General features: G+C 44.5%; 1 protein-coding gene across 6 annotated transcripts in view; it reads right to left on the bottom strand.

Moving 5' to 3' along the window:
- Nucleotides 1–16,505, bottom strand: part of birc6 (baculoviral IAP repeat containing 6) — a 102,844-nt gene that overhangs the window by 68,891 nt on the left and 17,448 nt on the right. For 4 of the 6 annotated variants that reach the window (XM_056435665.1, XM_056435670.1, XM_056435669.1 and 1 more), the window contains exons 14-38: nt 16,234–16,365; nt 15,527–15,658; nt 15,225–15,391; nt 14,499–14,632; nt 14,135–14,296; nt 13,883–14,014; nt 11,615–11,712; nt 11,290–11,437; nt 10,526–10,659; nt 9,674–9,820; nt 9,393–9,580; nt 8,314–8,622; nt 7,356–7,455; nt 6,899–7,113; nt 6,591–6,799; nt 5,757–6,109; nt 5,366–5,585; nt 4,091–4,227; nt 3,849–3,986; nt 3,263–3,390; nt 2,910–3,041; nt 1,789–2,004; nt 1,518–1,701; nt 911–1,114; nt 389–522 (exon numbers count right to left, since the gene is read on the bottom strand). In XM_056435665.1, the coding sequence (XP_056291640.1) occupies nt 389–522; nt 911–1,114; nt 1,518–1,701; nt 1,789–2,004; nt 2,910–3,041; nt 3,263–3,390; nt 3,849–3,986; nt 4,091–4,227; nt 5,366–5,585; nt 5,757–6,109; nt 6,591–6,799; nt 6,899–7,113; nt 7,356–7,455; nt 8,314–8,622; nt 9,393–9,580; nt 9,674–9,820; nt 10,526–10,659; nt 11,290–11,437; nt 11,615–11,712; nt 13,883–14,014; nt 14,135–14,296; nt 14,499–14,632; nt 15,225–15,391; nt 15,527–15,658; nt 16,234–16,365 (4,253 nt within the window). The remainder of the gene's footprint in view (nt 1–388; nt 523–910; nt 1,115–1,517; nt 1,702–1,788; nt 2,005–2,909; nt 3,042–3,262; nt 3,391–3,848; nt 3,987–4,090; nt 4,228–5,365; nt 5,586–5,756; nt 6,110–6,590; nt 6,800–6,898; nt 7,114–7,355; nt 7,456–8,313; nt 8,623–9,392; nt 9,581–9,673; nt 9,821–10,525; nt 10,660–11,289; nt 11,438–11,614; nt 11,713–13,882; nt 14,015–14,134; nt 14,297–14,498; nt 14,633–15,224; nt 15,392–15,526; nt 15,659–16,233; nt 16,366–16,505) is intronic. The other 2 variants (XM_056435668.1, XM_056435667.1) reach the window with 2 other exon arrangements.

Here is a 16,505-nt window from a genome sequence, read left to right as displayed (position 1 = left end):
AGCTGGGTTAGTAATGAATCTATCATTTTGGACTAAATAATACATTTTCCTACAATGATATCAAACATATACATTAAGTTGATTGTAGAATTCCTGAAGTCGCTATTCTTATAATCTTTTAGTGAACAAAATAACACAAATCAGGACATTGCAACGGGAAGAAACAAACAGATGATTCAGAATAAAGTAGGACTACTTTAAGAAAAGAAAATGTAATAAGATAAAGTGTAATTATGCAAGAAAAAGTCATACAAATACATGTAAAATGAAAAAATTTAAATTGTACGGTTACATAAATTGACGTTGCATCAATACACAAGCCAGAGCCAAGTAATGGCTGAGTAAATGGAGAGAATAAAAAAGAAGAAGAATAGAACAATCCTCATACCTTGAACACTTTGGCAGCGAGTGGATCTTTTTCCAAATCAATATCTAAAGGATCAATATCAACATCCATCAGGTCTTGTAGCAAGTCAAAGTCTATGTCTTTATCTTTTTCCAAAGATGACAGAGGTGGAGCACCTTTGGATAATAAAAAACAGCCTTAATATTGCCAAGCAAACACACTCAGGGAAACATACAAGCAGGAAAAGCCCGTTCTTTAGCAGGTAAGAGGGCAAAGGTAACGCCCATCAGGCCATTGGCTCCTCTACTGGAGTCCAGACACAAAGCCTGAAATAACAACACCACTCCTTCCAATGACATGTTGACCAGACTGGCTCGGAATCTACATGTTTGACCAATACAATGATAATAATAATGCATATGAAATCATAATGGAGAAAAAAAACAGTAAAGATGCATCTATGTAAAAAAGTAAGACTGTACCAGACATAATACTTTACACTGTGATGATAAAAGTTTGTGTTGTGTGGTGCTGTGTGGCGGATGGACGGGGCTACCCACGCACTTTGGAATAGTGAGGAGACCCCCGTCGTATCTGCGATGATATCGGGCACCAGGGCCTCGTCGATGCTCTCCACCAGGGGGATGGGTGCCGGCTGGGGAAGGGAGTCGTCCGAATCGACTCCTGCGGAGGAGGAGGACGCCCCGGCCTCCTCACCCACCGCCACGTCATCCATGACGTCCAGAGAGCCGGCGGAAAGCAATTCACCTGGAAACACAAGGATACCCTTAAATACACAATATTCTGTATTCAACCTTTGTTTCGCTCGGATAATCCCATTAGGAGATTGAATCCTGGTAATAGTTTTGCCGTATAAAAACGCAGATAACCAAATATATTCAGTGATCGAATGATCCTTAAAAATATAGAGATAAAATAATCTTGTTTAAAATGTCTCTGAAGTTAAACTTTAAAAACACTTTTACCAAAAGTCATTGCGAAGCCAGTATTCTTAGTAGTAATCTGTATAAAATACACCTCTAATCCATCAGGGCCAGCTGATCTCTTGATGTTTATCTTTTTTTAAACATCCTGTTCTGGTGTAAAATAAAAATCCACATAAAGACCTCTGATTATAACAAACAGGTGACACCAAACACACTCAACACACCTGCTAGGATGTCCTGTAGCATACACGTGAGGGAATACTGAGCCCAGGCGCCCCCCCAGGAGATGTCTCCCCGGTTAAAGTCGGTCCCCACAAGCAGGAGCAGCAGACGCTCCAGCTGCTGCTCCGATACCACCTCACACAGGTGGATTGTGGGCCGCGTGGCGTTGGCTATCCTCGCAAGGACCTGAGTGGGGCAAAGGAAGTACTCATCATGTACGTGTACAAACACAACCAAACTTAGCAAGTCCACATACTGGAGCCTGATGAATACCTTGCAGACAAAGAGGAGCAGGTCAGCATGGCAGGTGAAGTCCATGGAGAGGAGGAAGAGGGCCAGCTTCTGCACCACCGAGATGCAGCGCTCATGGGAGAGCGTGAAGGGCAGAGGTTCGACTTCTGGGACTTCTTTGGCCGCTGAGGACTCGGTGTCCAGCGTGGAGCGCGGCCATTCGGCCGTCCGCCTCAGACGGATCAGATCCTTAAAGTGCTGGAAGTGAAAATGTGAAATGAAATAATGAGACATTCATTAAGCGGATTAAAGGAGCAACACTGATTATTTTTCTCCAAAACAAAGTAGATAATATCAGTTATAAAAATTTAAAAAAATAATAATAATTGTAGAGTATGGTAGATCAAAATCCAACTAGCATAAAGATATGTAAAAGCTTATGGAAGTCTATCCTGGTCAGCGTCAGAAATACACGAGGGCAAAGGGCAAAACTGTCCCTAAGAAATATAATGTTGCCCCTGATATGACAAGGAGAGGCAACAAATGCCCTCTTTCCTCTAATAATTTTTTAATATATAGAATATATAAAAGCTTTTTGTTTTTTATTGTGTGTTTTATCTGTATTGCCTGTTGTAGGTAGGTACACACAAACAGAAATATATATATATATCATTTTGAATTATAAAAAAACTAATAAATAAGTTTGAATTGTTAATAGCTTTTAAAAAATTGAATAATAAATAACCATGAAGAAATAAAAATAACATTGAATATGATTATCTGATTTATGTTTTCTGTTTGTTTTTTGTTCAAAAATCTAAGAAAACACTTTAAATGTGTAGACTACTTTCTAATTGTCTTATTATTGCAATTTGTATGACAATTGCTCATATACTGTAAGCCCTAAATAAGTATATTTATTATTTTTGAACAAAGGTTAAATGTTATTTAACAAGTTTTAAAATGTGCCCCCAATTTCTTTTTAAATGCCCCTGGATTTTAGTCAGTGGGGGAACAAATTGCCCCCTAAGAAATATGCAAATATCCTTCCCTGATCCTGGTTAACACATTTCAGTGTATAAGGAGTGGAGTTTGTGTCCACCTGATATATCGAAGATCAAAACATGGAGAGGTGCATCATACTGCATGTGCATGGCGCTCACCTTGGACGTGGCTTGTTTGAGCTTGGCCTGCTCCACCAGCAGTTTGTAGGAGGAGCCTTTGTTGCTCTGGATCTTTTCCTTCTCGATTTGCTCCACCAAAGCTTTCTGTTTTGCTTTCAAAAGATTTAACTGCTGCAATAAAAAGGGCTTGATAAATAAAAGCACTGCAAAAGCATTTGCTCGAGCCGACCCATGTCACGCTGCAGGTTCATCAAAAGAGCAAACGAGTCAAACCGAGATGATGGCGTCTCGTACTTTGGCCAGACTCGTATGCACATTTTCATTTATCACACTCACACTTGCGAGCGCCGGTTTAAAACAGGTGTGTTGAGGTTGGGATGAGACACATTTACCTGCTTGTGGTGGACGAGCTGCTTGCGGATTTTACGCGAGTAGAGTCGATCCAGGCTGCTGCTGCCTTTGGCTGACCTGCTGGAGTTTTGAGAATGAAGGCTGTTGTTGATGAAGCTCCACTGGATGCCTGGAGGACACAATAACAAGAGCATCACGTCACTGATTGGGGAGGGGAGGGGGGGGGGGGGACAGTCTACAAACAAGCAGTTGTTGAAGAAAATGGGAAAAAAAGAGAAACGGGCAGATGAATGAAAGACATTTTTAAATCACGAGAATGAGTTTAGGTAAAAGGATTAAAATGAGATAAAGTATATTGAATGTCTTACAAAGTGTTCAACCAGCCTGCTGGTGTCTAAGAAAAACAATCAACGAGGACTCCTTTGCTTTAAGCAGCTCCTAATGTTATACAAGTCGATTTGTAAATGGAATGCAATTGAGCATCTTAAAAATAGAAGATGAGATTGATCATTTGTAAATAACAATCCATTAAAGATTTACGGGTTTTTTCTTAATTTATTTGAAAAAGTCCTAAACAAAAAAGGGTGAATTCCTCTGATGTTGAGAATAAATGTGCAGTTCATATACCTGTAAAACTTCTCTCTCGCTCTTTCCCTCCAAGGTGCTTCTTCCCACCTGCAGCCTCATCCTCTATATTGGCTACATAGTCCAAAAGTCTGGACACCAGCATCACCACCCAGCTGATCATGGGGATATCCAAAACACCTGGAAAACACACCCACGTGTCTCATAAAAGCAGGTGGACACATTCACAACCCGACACAATCCGCCGTGTCATTCCTGCTCCGCTCCTCCGCTGCCGGCTTCACCTTCAGTCCTGCGCTGGGCGGCAGCTTGAGACTGCTGCAGTGGACACAGCAGGTTGTCCAGCAGGTTCAGGAGGCCCTCTAACACACCACTGTTACTCAAGGATCGTTGGCCGATGCAGGACAGGAGCATGAACACCCTGGGATGAAACGAGAGGAGAAAAATACGGCAGTTAGCGTCCGCCGGTGCCCGGATAGAACCGCGGACTAATCAGAATAGGCGCACTGGTTGACAAATGTGCGTTGATCTCACTACTAAATACACGAGCAGACAAATTGAGCCATCTCATTGAACCATCAAACTAAAGTCAGGGGACTTGACTGCAGTTTGGATTGTTGATTCTCAAGCAAACTATAATTCATCATTTTTGAAGCTCAATTCAGTTTATTTTGTGTAGCGCAATATCAGAAATTTGCCTCAGAGGGCTTTACAATCTGTACACGTACGACATCCCTGACCTTTGACCTCGCATCGGATCAGGAAAAACTCCCAAAAAAAGGAAAAAACCTTTCACAGGGGAAAAAGTGAAGAAACCTCCAGGAGAGCAACAGAGGAGGATCCCTCTCCAGGATGGACAGAACAATAGATGTCATGTGTACATGCTCAAACTCAAACATCCACAAGAACAATAAGTGATCATAATGTCAATAGAGGGGAAATGAGTACTTTTAATCCACTGTGAGTTGCTCCGACATATAATGTAGTTCATTGTTTCAATTTGTTCTCGAGGAGATGAAACTCGAGCAGCAGTAACACGCCGAGCAGAGACGCCAGCTCATCATGTTGCATGTGCACACATCGTTTTCTGTTCAAAATCCTTTTTAAATTAAAGTCTTAGACATGGAAATGATACCGATGAAGAAAATCTATATTCATTGCCAGCTGTTGAAAAAATTCTAGATTATGAATAATATCAAAACTGGGGCTTGATGGGTCAGGATGAATTTCAACGCTCCCGGTTCCTCTCTTGCTTCCCGTCATCTCCGTACCATCTATAAGTTCTCAGCCACATCAAAAGAAAAGTCTCCACGTTTTGCTCTGCACATGCTCTTTTTGTAAGAACTTGAATTTACAAATAGAAAAATTCTATTCTTAGAAATTCATGAACGAGACAGCCCTAATTAATCTGATAAAGGCATAAAATGCCCCTCCCTGATATAAATGAGTGAAAGGATTGAAATCAGATGGATCGAATATCTTGAGAATCATCAATGTATTATAAAGCAGTCGGAAGAATTGGAATAAAACTCCGAAGTGTTTGGAAACAGGTGTCCTACCGATCCTGAGGGAAGATGAGCAGTTGTTCAGAGTTGTAGAGCTCCTGCAGGACGTTGGAGAGGAACTGGCCCCACCAGCGCTCGCCGCCGCAGAGTTGCACCAACAGCAGGCCGGCGTGAAGACGGATCTTCGGAGTCCCGCTGATGCAAAGGTGTTTGAAGAGCTCCTCACAGGCCTGGGCATGGAAGGTACTCTGGAGCACCGCGGGCACAGCGTGACCTGAAGATATAGGAATTAACCGAGTTAGGCAGGATGCCGTGTACCTGCCACTGGTCACACTCAAGGTGGGGGGGGGGGGGGGGGGGGATATCCAAGCATTTGTAACACTGTCATCGCATTATAACACTTGATGGACCAAGCAGAACCCGCCGTGTCCAGCCTCATATTCACCGCTGTTGGAGTGCAGCAGGCTGAGCAGTGTGTCCAGTAGGTAGCGGATGATGGTCCTCAGCTGCTCCGTGGACGAGTTGTGGACCAGCTCCTGGACCTCCGGCGCCGCGGCTGTGGGGAGGGACTTGCGGCTGGCGCCCAGCGACACGCGCAACCGCTGGACGGTGTGGTGGGCGAGGTTGAGCTGCAGCTGCAGCTGGATGCAGTCCTGGTAGGCCGAGAAAACCCGTTGGTCCTCCTCCACCACCTTGTCCGGCTTTCGCAAGAAGTACTGGGCGTTGTTGGCGCTGTTGAGAGGCGGCAGGTCGATGTTCTGCAACAGGGTCTCCAGCCGATGGCAAGCGAGGTTGTAACTGGTGAACAACGTGAGAGAAGAGAGTGGGAATCATTAGATGCATTTATTTATTTTGCACAATTCCAACAATAGAAATCACAACAGAGATAAATGAACATCCCAGTGCAGGAAGAGACCAGCCAACTGGGCTTATTTGAAGCCTCCACCTACATAATATTTAAAACATTTTAAAAAATGCATAAGAAAAATAAAAAATAATGTAAATATATGCAGTCTGTGTAGGCATGTGTGAGCATGTGTGTGCATGTGAAAGTCAGCATGCCTCGGGGCTAAAAGCAACAGACAGTAGTAGAACCCATAAAGTAATGGGACGGATTTAGTTGATATGAATAGTTCTGTAGCGTGCAGCTCTTTAACTTTGAGACGATCCAAAAGACACATTAAATGTAGAAGATGGCCATTCTTAAGAAAAAAATGACTCTCGAGTCAAAGCCAACATACTGGGATTGCAGTTGTAGTATTACATTGCTGCAGCTTACCGGCACTGGATGTCCTCCTGCAGCGCCACCATCATAGTCAAGTGCTGATCCACATCTGGCTGACTGGCCGCCTCGCTCTCTCCCCTCAGAGGATCGTGCATCAACTTAAGCTCACTCTCCCACGGCAGGATGTACGTGTGGCCATAGTAGAAGCCCAGTGGGATCTTTGCCCGGGCATTGGTGCTGCCGTAGCGCCCAATCACAGTGATCTGAGAGCGGTAGGACGCAAACAAGGAGAATGGGTCACCGTGGCGAACAACACGACTTCAGCTCCGTCGCCCTGCAGCCATTCAAAGGAAAACACCGACCTTCATGAACCTGCAGACGGGCGGTGGCAGCAGGTCGTGCAGAATGAGGGAGTGGGTGCTGATATCGGTGGCCACCACCAGCCTGCGGCCGTCCACCTCCTCGCCCAGTGTCCAGATGTCGATGGACAGAGAGGCCAGGTCACCGCAGGTCGGGATCAGAGCGTCGGTCAGCAGGACGGGACGGCCAAAGTCGAGCGTGACGAAGCGACGAGCTCCTGGGAAGAAAGCCGAGGAGGGAACAGAAGTTCACTTTAGAAACATTGCAAATTAGCTTTTTTAAAGATTTTTAAGTGACGCTTTCATACTGTATATTTCCGTAGTACTAGTGGATAACTTAACAAATACAGTACATTTTCTCTACTCTCTAATGTGTTTCAAACATGTTATTAGGACGTACAAATCTAAATCCGCACCAGTTAAGTGGTAAATAGGTCGAAATCATAAGAACATCACGTACCAGAGTGCATCCGCTCAATAATGATGGACTGGTGTGGAGGAGGCTGCAGGAAGTGAGATGCTTGGGAAATGGCCAAAGCCAGACCACTGCCCATGGGGCTCTGCAGCAAAAAGAATACATTATTGTGCAATTAAAAAAGAAACTTGAAATATTTAATACATTTTACTAACTCTTATTCATTTAAAATGCATCTAGTAGACCTCTGCCAACAAAAAGACCCAACAGGGCTTTAGGGGCAACGTACTGCCAAACCACCAACATCTTGTCACCCTGTAAATCCAAACCACTCTAGAACTGCTGTAGTGTAATTTCATCGACTATATAATGTCAGATTAACTAAAACATGCAAGTCAGGGCTCAAGGTTCAAGAATCTAAGTGACGTGCCTCGATTTGGGTTGGAACCTTTGAAAGTCCAGCTCTACGTCCATGGGTGTAGATAAGAACATATGTAACGGGCCTCGAGTCAGGGTTGAATTTAGGAGGGCCACGTCTCTGGGTTCAACCTGGTAGATCAGTCCCAAAAATGAGGTAATTATGCCTGCGTGTGATTGGTCCACAAAGGCCAGGAATAATTAACTCCTCCTTGTTTGTTTTGTATAAAGATTATGGTAAAATGCATTATCGGCAGACTTCTCTCAAATTCGGCCTCCTGAGTCTCCAGACGTTCCCGGGCGCCTGTTCCTGACCTGTACCTTGAAGAATAAACTGAGTATTCTTATTAAGTGCTGTGTCACTCGAGATTCTTTTTCATCATCATTTTCTTCAACTACCTCCGGTCGACGAGAAGATACGAGAAAAAGTCTTTATGTCGATATGAATCCAAAAGTGAGGAAAATGATTAACCCGGCCAGACATTTGAGTCGCCGACAGCTGTTAGTTGGTGTTCAAAAAGTGCCCAGCCCCGTATTAGAGAAGAGCCGGCTGTCATTAGCCATCCTATCGCTGCATGGAACTCACCAGCTTGGCTTTCTGGGCGTTCTTGTGCGCGGCCAGGTTGACGGGCCCGGGCTCCATCATGGAGCCGGGGAACAGGTGGGCCAGCTCGGCGCTAAAGGCCGCCGACACGGCCTCGTTTGGCGGCGTGAGAGGCGGGGTCATGAAGAGCGGCGTGGTTTTCGGCGTCGGGGGGATGACGTCAGAGGGGTGGGTGAAGAAGCCCGGAGCGGAGGACGCGTTGGAAGGCACGGAGTTGTGGATGGGCCCCACGCCGGAGGCAGTGGCCGCCGCAGAGGTGGTCTGATGCAGCTTGGCCTCGAGTTTGGCCTTCTGTTCCCAGCACAGACAAGAGGGATCACTAAAGACACTTGACTGGGGAAAAAAACATCCCGCAGAGAAAAAAAACTCGACACCTCGATACCAGACGTTTGTCATGAAATGATGCAGTTCGACGGTCAAGTTCAGTTTTAGTTGGGAAGGTGGTTTTTCCGATGACATTTGCAACTACTGCAAAGTATATGTCATACATTAAATCAAAGAATGTTTCTCTATATGCCATTGACATGTTGGGCATTACAATTAGTGGGGGTAAAAAAAAAGTTAAAGAGAGGATTCATGTTGAATCTCCATGTGTGCCGTATTCAGAGAAATCTGGGAAATCTTTAATGTCTCTTCTTTCACCCTCCACATCTCTCAAAAGAACATCTCGTCAGAATCAGAATCATTTATTAGCTAAGTGTGTTAGACATACAATGAGTTTGACTTGGCGGCTGGTGTGTACATTAGACAGACAAAACAACAATCAACATAGTGCAGGAATTTAAACATTACATTTATGACAACGAGGCCAGACAACATTTGAAATATAATCAAAATCCATGAAAACAGATATTGTGTTGGTTTCATGAAGTGCCTGCCTTGGAAAAAGGGCAATGTGACTGTTTACAATGTAACATAGTACTACTATATACTTCTGAGAGTCAAAAGAATATTTCTTAAGGTTGACTTTGTATTTGCCCACTAATGCTTTTCTAAAACACATCATGTGTGTGGATGCATGTGTGTGTGTGTGTGTGTGTGTGTGTGTGTGTGTTGGTCACCTGCTGCTGCAGCTTCAGCAGCTGCTGTTGTTTCTCCTGCAGCACCTGCAGCTGCTGCTCCGCAGACACCATGGCGTGGGACAGCGATTGGAGCGCCACTTGGGCCGCGGAGCTCAGAGCCGTGGAAGCTTCGCCGACCGACCCCGTCGACAGGCCGCCCACCGGGGGCGTCACGCCGAATGTGCTCACTGGGGTCAAAAGAGATTCGAGGTTCAGGCACAAGACCAGTTGATGAGACTGGCACAAGTGGGGGGGGGGGGGGGGAAAAGGGTAGCGTTTACCAGTGAACATGCTGGCGTCGTCTCGTTCCACCCGCGTGCCATCGCTCGTGGAGATACAAGTAAAGTGCAACGGCTCCACCTCCAGCAGTCCTGTTAATGCGGTGAAGCTCCCCTCGGCTGCTGCACAGCTGCTCACTTTTCCGTTCCCTGTAGGACACAAAGCATCGCACTCAAGAAAACATCACAATTTTCCTTTAAAACACTCATGTTCACCACTCGCCAGCGTTGTGCCCCTTCATTGTATAGCATTTGTACATAAAGTAGTTTTGATTAATGGCTCCTAGTCATATCATAAAAGTGCTAACTTGGAGGTTTAAGTGAGTGTTTACATCCATATCTGGTCCAGTGAAGGAACTAGAGCTGTGTTTGTACACAAGTCCCTCATAATAAATAAACCATTACAAGTTCAAATGAACGGGGCTCTCGCTTGACTGGTCTCTGTGGCGAGAACCTGGAAGCACAGAAATGTCTCTGGCCTCAGCTGAGGTATATTATTTTAATAATAATAACTTTATTTATATAGCACCTTTAAAAACAGAGTTTAGAAAGTGCTGTCCAGAGAATCAAGGGAAAACAAATAGAATTGTAAAATACAAAATAAAGAACAGACAAACTAAATAAGGGGAACCAAAGAAAAAAGAAGTGGATGGGATTAGAAACAAACAACAAATATTCAAATCCCAAAATGTTCAACTGAATATCTCCCCAAAGAGTTGTCAAATAGTTCGATATATGGGTCCAGCCAATCACAATTGTTTTGTGGGAGATAGTGGGAGGAGAATGTCAATTGAGATGCACGGTGGCCGTCCCGGTCTACATCCAGTGAGCCAGACGACTGTAAGCAGGTCATACCTGACAAGATGTCAGAGAGGTCGATCTCATCCGACTGGACTCCGATGCTGCTGTTGAAGGCATTCTTACAGGAGGAGCCATTGATCTCCAGGTCAAAGAGCACCGGGTCGAAGGGAGAGCTGTACAGGCCGTACCTGTAAAGGAAGTGGACAGCAGGGGGAGGAGGGGCTTGTGTTTAGGTAGAAACATCACTGCGAAGGAGACAATCCCAAGCAGTATAAATGAGAATCACGCCAGCACTAGTTGGATCTCCTTGTGGAATACAATGAAATGGGATTATTTAACACCATTGCATGGTGTTAAATAATCCCATTAAAGGGCCCAGGAGGTCCTGTGTCCTGCTTCCAGGGACCTGCTGATGGCCCTTCTCCATCTCCTCCTGTTTACATTGATCGTGTGTTATCTGGATCGTGGTCCAAGTCTACTACTCTTCCATACATTTCTGTCATATTCATTGAATGTGTAAAGTAACTCTGTAACTCTGTTCATTCTGTACACATGACATCTATTGCATCTGTCTATCCGGGGAGAGGGATCTTCATCTATTGCTCTCCCAAAAGGTTTTTTCCCTTTTATTTTCACCCATGAAAGTTTTTGTTGTTGATGTGAGGTCCTGGGACAGACGATGTCGTAGGTGTACAGATTGTAAAGCTCTCCGAGGCAAAATTGTAGTTTGTGATTTTGGGCTATACGAAATAAACTGAATCAGTGCGTCACAAGCCAGCAGGGGCTGCAAGTCACTCCGGAGCTGAACGGTTGCATACCTGGTCTGCAGCAGTGCCTCGAGCGGGGTGAGGCGGTCCTGCAGCTGTCGAGAGATGGTGGTGAGCAGAGAGGCGCAGGAGGTGCTGCAGCCCGCCAGGTCCTCTTCCTTGACATAGTTCAGCAACACGAAAAACCAGAACACCGAGCCTGACACCAGACGGGAGAGGAGTGGGAAATGAGTCCCGGGGCGTGCTGTGGTCGCGTCGGGATGGTTACCCTCGACTTGACAAACCATCGGGAGATGGTTTACCGCGAGGATAGCAGCGCCCCTGGCGTAACCATCGAGACACAACGCGTTGTTCTGTCTGGTGTTCGTCTACTTACCACCTGTTGCTGCTGCAGGCAAGTAAGGCATGTTGTCTAGCATCGCCTTCAGGAGACTCATGCCAAAACCCTGTTGACTTGGCTCCCCTTTCCCGTTGCTATAGAGAGAAATACAACAGCATGATCAATATTAAATCGCCATATAAACACAAAACACAACTATTTCATCATACGGGCCTTTTTGATTACGGGAACGTAACCGTCCGTAACATCAGGCACAGCCATCATCATGGGCACTGCTCAAATGAAGGATTACAACAGCTGGTTTGCATCAAAGGAAACACAACAATTAGGAAGTAAGTTCCAATATACATATGATATATTGTTATTAGTGCTGTGAAAAATAACGCGTTAACTCAGTTAATCCAATTACAGGTTTAACTAGTTGTTTTTTTTAAAACGCATTTAACGCATGCGCAGAATGAGCTTCCAATCTGTCTGTTGTTGGTCGTCGGGACGAAAAAAAAGTCACTTGCAAAATGAGCTTCCAATACACCACTTCAATCTGAACTCTGTCCGCTCTCATGCAGACGGTCTGTTCATCGGTAATGATCCTTCCGCAGGTTCACCTACGGAAACCTTGTTACGACTTTTACTTCCTGTAGATCAGTGTCTCAACACGTCGATCGCGACCTGCCAGTCGATCGCGGCGTAGTGTTGGTAGATCGCATGACATTAAAAAGATTGGCCCGCCCCCTGACATGTTCTCTATAGCACGTCTTTGTTCTTTTATTAAACTAAACGTCTGTTGTTGATCGTATCTCCACAGCAGCATGTCATTTCTGTCTCTACGCGTTGCGTTAACACTTATCGATCTCCGTCTGGCGCGCCACAGAGCTCCGTCTTGCGCATCGGGACCGAGCAAAAAAAAAGTCACTTGTCAATCTGTCCACCTTTAGATTGTATCATGGTGGAGTTAATGGTTGACAAACAAGAGAAAAATGCTGTTTAACCCTCCTGTTACCTTTACATTTACGAACATATTTTACCCTCGGGGTCAATTTGACCCCAGCAATTAAAACCTCCAGAAAATTATTAGAATTAATATTGCTTCCCAAGTTTAAGTGTGAGGTACTTTATGTTTGTTTGTTGACTACCTAAATAGCCCTTTAAATAAATAAAAAAGTTGATATTTCTGATATGTTTGACACAGTGAAAAACAGCCTGGGGTCAAATTGACCCCAAAGAACACCGACATTAAACATTGAATGGGGTCAAATTGACCCGAAAGGTAACAGGAGGGTTAAACATTCTGTTTAGGATGAAGATGTATTAATGTTCCATATGGAAGAAAACTGCTAAATAACTGCTGAGTTGCAGCACCATTGTATAGAAGAATGTATAAATGTATATATCCGTCTTTTGTCATAAATCTCTATGTTCTCACAAAATATACCGAGAATATCGGTAATATGTGATTAATCATGATTAATCCACAAAAACCTGTGATTAATCCGATTAAAAATTGTAATCGTTTCACAGCCCTAATTGTTATACCAATGCATTGTCCATATAAACGGTTGGCTTTGCACAAATCTGTTGGAGAGTTACTGGGAAGTGACATGTCAAAAGCAACACTTAGGTGGGGTGGCAATTTTTCTTTTTTACAGGAACATGACAGACTCGAACCATTTTTTGTAATTCTGTATTTCGCGGCCTGCTCCCCTCCAGGCTCCAGCACAACTCTTTACAACTTCACGATTCCCTGTGAGGTTGAGATTGATGCTGTAGAGCTACAGTGACAGCGATTAGGGAGCGTCAGGATCAAATAAGGGTTTCCCCTCAATAGAACAATACCCAACAATCCCTTTCAGCTGCTGAATTCATTCAACGTGTTACTGTTAAACTTTTCACGGTCTCCTGTTTTTCTACAAATTAATACATCTTGCTCAGGTATCCATCATATTAATCTGGTCTATGGGGGTCCTCATTCATTCACTGGATGACGTCGTCTCCATATATTCAGTCATTTATTTACTATCAAGTAGTTCCAATAAACCTTTCATTGATAGAGAAGCGTATTACATGGTTTGTATGTATGAAGTTTTCGGATTGAACCGTATTAATGATTTAATCATCATGTTCCCTTTTTGAATGGTCGTGGCCCGAGGTGTATTTTACGCCTTTTCAACTTAGTGTTAGTGTTAGCCAAGAGCGACTGTAATCACTGTACTTCCATCTGTGCACCAATTACTGTGGTTACGCTATAGTGGGAAGAAAAAAAAGAAGCTTTAAGCATCATCACCGAAAATCAACTGCGCTGCTCACCTGATGCAAAGTGCAAGAAAGCGAGCACACTTGTGCGCTATGCTGCGGCCGGCCTCGAAGAAACACATCCGCACGATATCCGTTAGCCGCGCCCGTGTTTTCGCCAGCAGGCCCTCCTTCCCTTCTCTCACGCTGGGGAAAAAAAAAAAAAAAGACAAAAAGGATATTTTATACTTGTGTGTTAAATGTTTAGGTGAAAGTTCTGCGTGAGCCAGGTGTCTTATTCTCTGGTGCTGGGAGCTTTTGTCCCACCTGCAGGGTCCGTTGGAGAAAACTCCAGCCAGCCAGCACAAGGTGTCCAGGATGAGGCTTTGAGCGTGCTCGCTGGCCGGGCTCACGTCTGTCCGCCGACACAGAGCGTCCAGCAGCTTCTCGTGGAAGTCTGGGAACTGCAGCATAGCGCAGCGCTGGACCCTGAGAAGCACAGAAGAACAACAACAACAAAAAGATAATTAACTTTGACAATATTTGCAGTAGAGACATCCTCATCATCTGATTGCATGCGTGTTACTCAGCTAACCTTTTCTGTGAGATTGTTTTCCTGTTCATTATGACAACATTCTGATAATATAACAGTGTGAACAGAACCTGATGACCCATCCCTCAGTGATCTAACCTTTCTTTGGGCATTGAGGTCTTCTTAAACCTTCGGATTGTGACTGAAACTTCCTGCAGCAGGTCACAGCCTCGCAGGTTTTCGACTTTCTTCAAGGGTGCTGCGGACTCGGATTTCACTGCAGACACCTTGTCCTGCACACACACACACAAACACATAAATTAAACATGCATCAATGATGGACTAATCATACATTTTGTCTTAATGGCTTTCCCTGAAGGCACTCATTACTGATAAAAGTTCATTAAACAATGCCATTATGATAATCATAACTTTGGATATGTTGACAGTTTTAAATGCATCTCATGAAATATGTATAATGTTTTATGCATTGTTTTGCAGTGGGAAACTATTTACGGATAGGTTCCCAATATTTCTAGTCGGGTCCCCACATGCACCCTGAAGCTGTTTGTTTGCTGTAATCACTCTGGTTAAACATGTTTAGGGAAAATAAGTTACGGGTCAAGTCAATCTCAAGTAAATATGGGACTTCAGCAGTCGAATCAAGTGAGTATGTGTGTAACTGTAATAATCCTCAACTCCAGTACAGAATCACTGAAGACTGCACGAAAAGTAACTGGTAAGATACTCACTGGATTTCATTAAATCAGATCATCACAGCCAAATACTCCAGAAGAAAAGTTGTTTCATGTGCAAGGTGGACAAGTGAGTATTGTTTGAAAACAAGAAAAGGAACAAATATCAAGCCAAGTTGGGATTCGGTACCTTGGAGGCCTGGGCCCGCTGCAGCAGGGTGGACAGCGAGTGGGCTTTGGTGCCCTGAGGCTTGACACTGGGCATCCTCACCACAGGCCGGGGGCCGTCCTCCATGCCCCGGTCACTCACGGCTTTGATGTGAACCAGGAAGGACCGATACTTGCCTCCTGCCATGCCTGCAGTGGAGGGAGTGACGGGACGGCTCAGAAACACACGCGACTTCTTTAAATCATCTTCCTCACCACAAACCTCTCCCATGTAGAGTTTGATCGGGTCAGGGATCAGAAAAGAGGACACGTGTCCGTCGTTACCTTTGACCAGCTTGGGGCTGGTGAGGCTGAGCATGCCCGCGTGGCCAGAGAGGTCCAGCCCACTGGCCAGCCAAACCGGACCGCACAGAATGTCCTCCTTGTGGTCCTCCAAGAATGGACACAGCATGGAGCCTACAGCAAACAAAGGAAGCGTTACACTCGGGTCGAATAATGATCATAATCAAGCGTTTATGAATGTTGAACGGCGACCCTCGGTCCTTAAACATTAGTGAGACGTGTTACAATCATGAATAATTAAAATCCAAACGATTGCTTTTTCTGTGAATATGTGAAAATGATAGTACAACTCTAATATCTCAAATATAATATAATAAAAGGGCAGGGGGCGTGGTTACCACAAAGAAACAAAAGCTGGTCCCAAATATACAGGATGGGGATAAACCTCTGGTGCCCGTCATGTAATGTGAGTGTCAGCTCAGCAAAATGCATTTCCATCCCTTTAATTTCATAAGTTAAACAATAGAAAAAGGAGAAAGTGGCAGACAAAGCTTAATGTCCAGCCTTGATAAGCAGTTTACCTCACTGTGTGGAAGAGACTTGGATTATTATTTATTTATCTATATATTTATTTATTTATTTATTATATATATTAACAATTAACAATCCCAGTATATATATTTGTTTAAATGACACCAGATTGCTCCATTGTCCCCGATACCCGTCCAAATCCCAGTTGCGTCCGTCACCTGAAGACTCTTCTATGTCCATGAACTGGATGTCCTCTGTGAAGTCGTGCAGCAGAGGCTGGCCGTTCCTCTCCCCGTTGGCATGGAGCACGCTGGACAGGGGGAAGGAGATCTGTCTGTCGACCGCCGTCTCTGTGAGACACGATGCACAAGATTTAGATACAGATCGTGGAGCCACACTCAAAACACCCCAATGCATGGCAGCCGATATTGAAAAGACAAGAACTTCTTGAAACATCATCGGGGGAAAATGAAAAGAAATGTGTACAGTA

Source organism: Pseudoliparis swirei, chromosome 17 (assembly GCF_029220125.1).
Source record: "Pseudoliparis swirei isolate HS2019 ecotype Mariana Trench chromosome 17, NWPU_hadal_v1, whole genome shotgun sequence".
Taxonomy (NCBI): Eukaryota; Metazoa; Chordata; class Actinopteri; order Perciformes; family Liparidae; genus Pseudoliparis; species Pseudoliparis swirei.
This window is presented reverse-complemented; position numbering and strand designations above follow the sequence as displayed.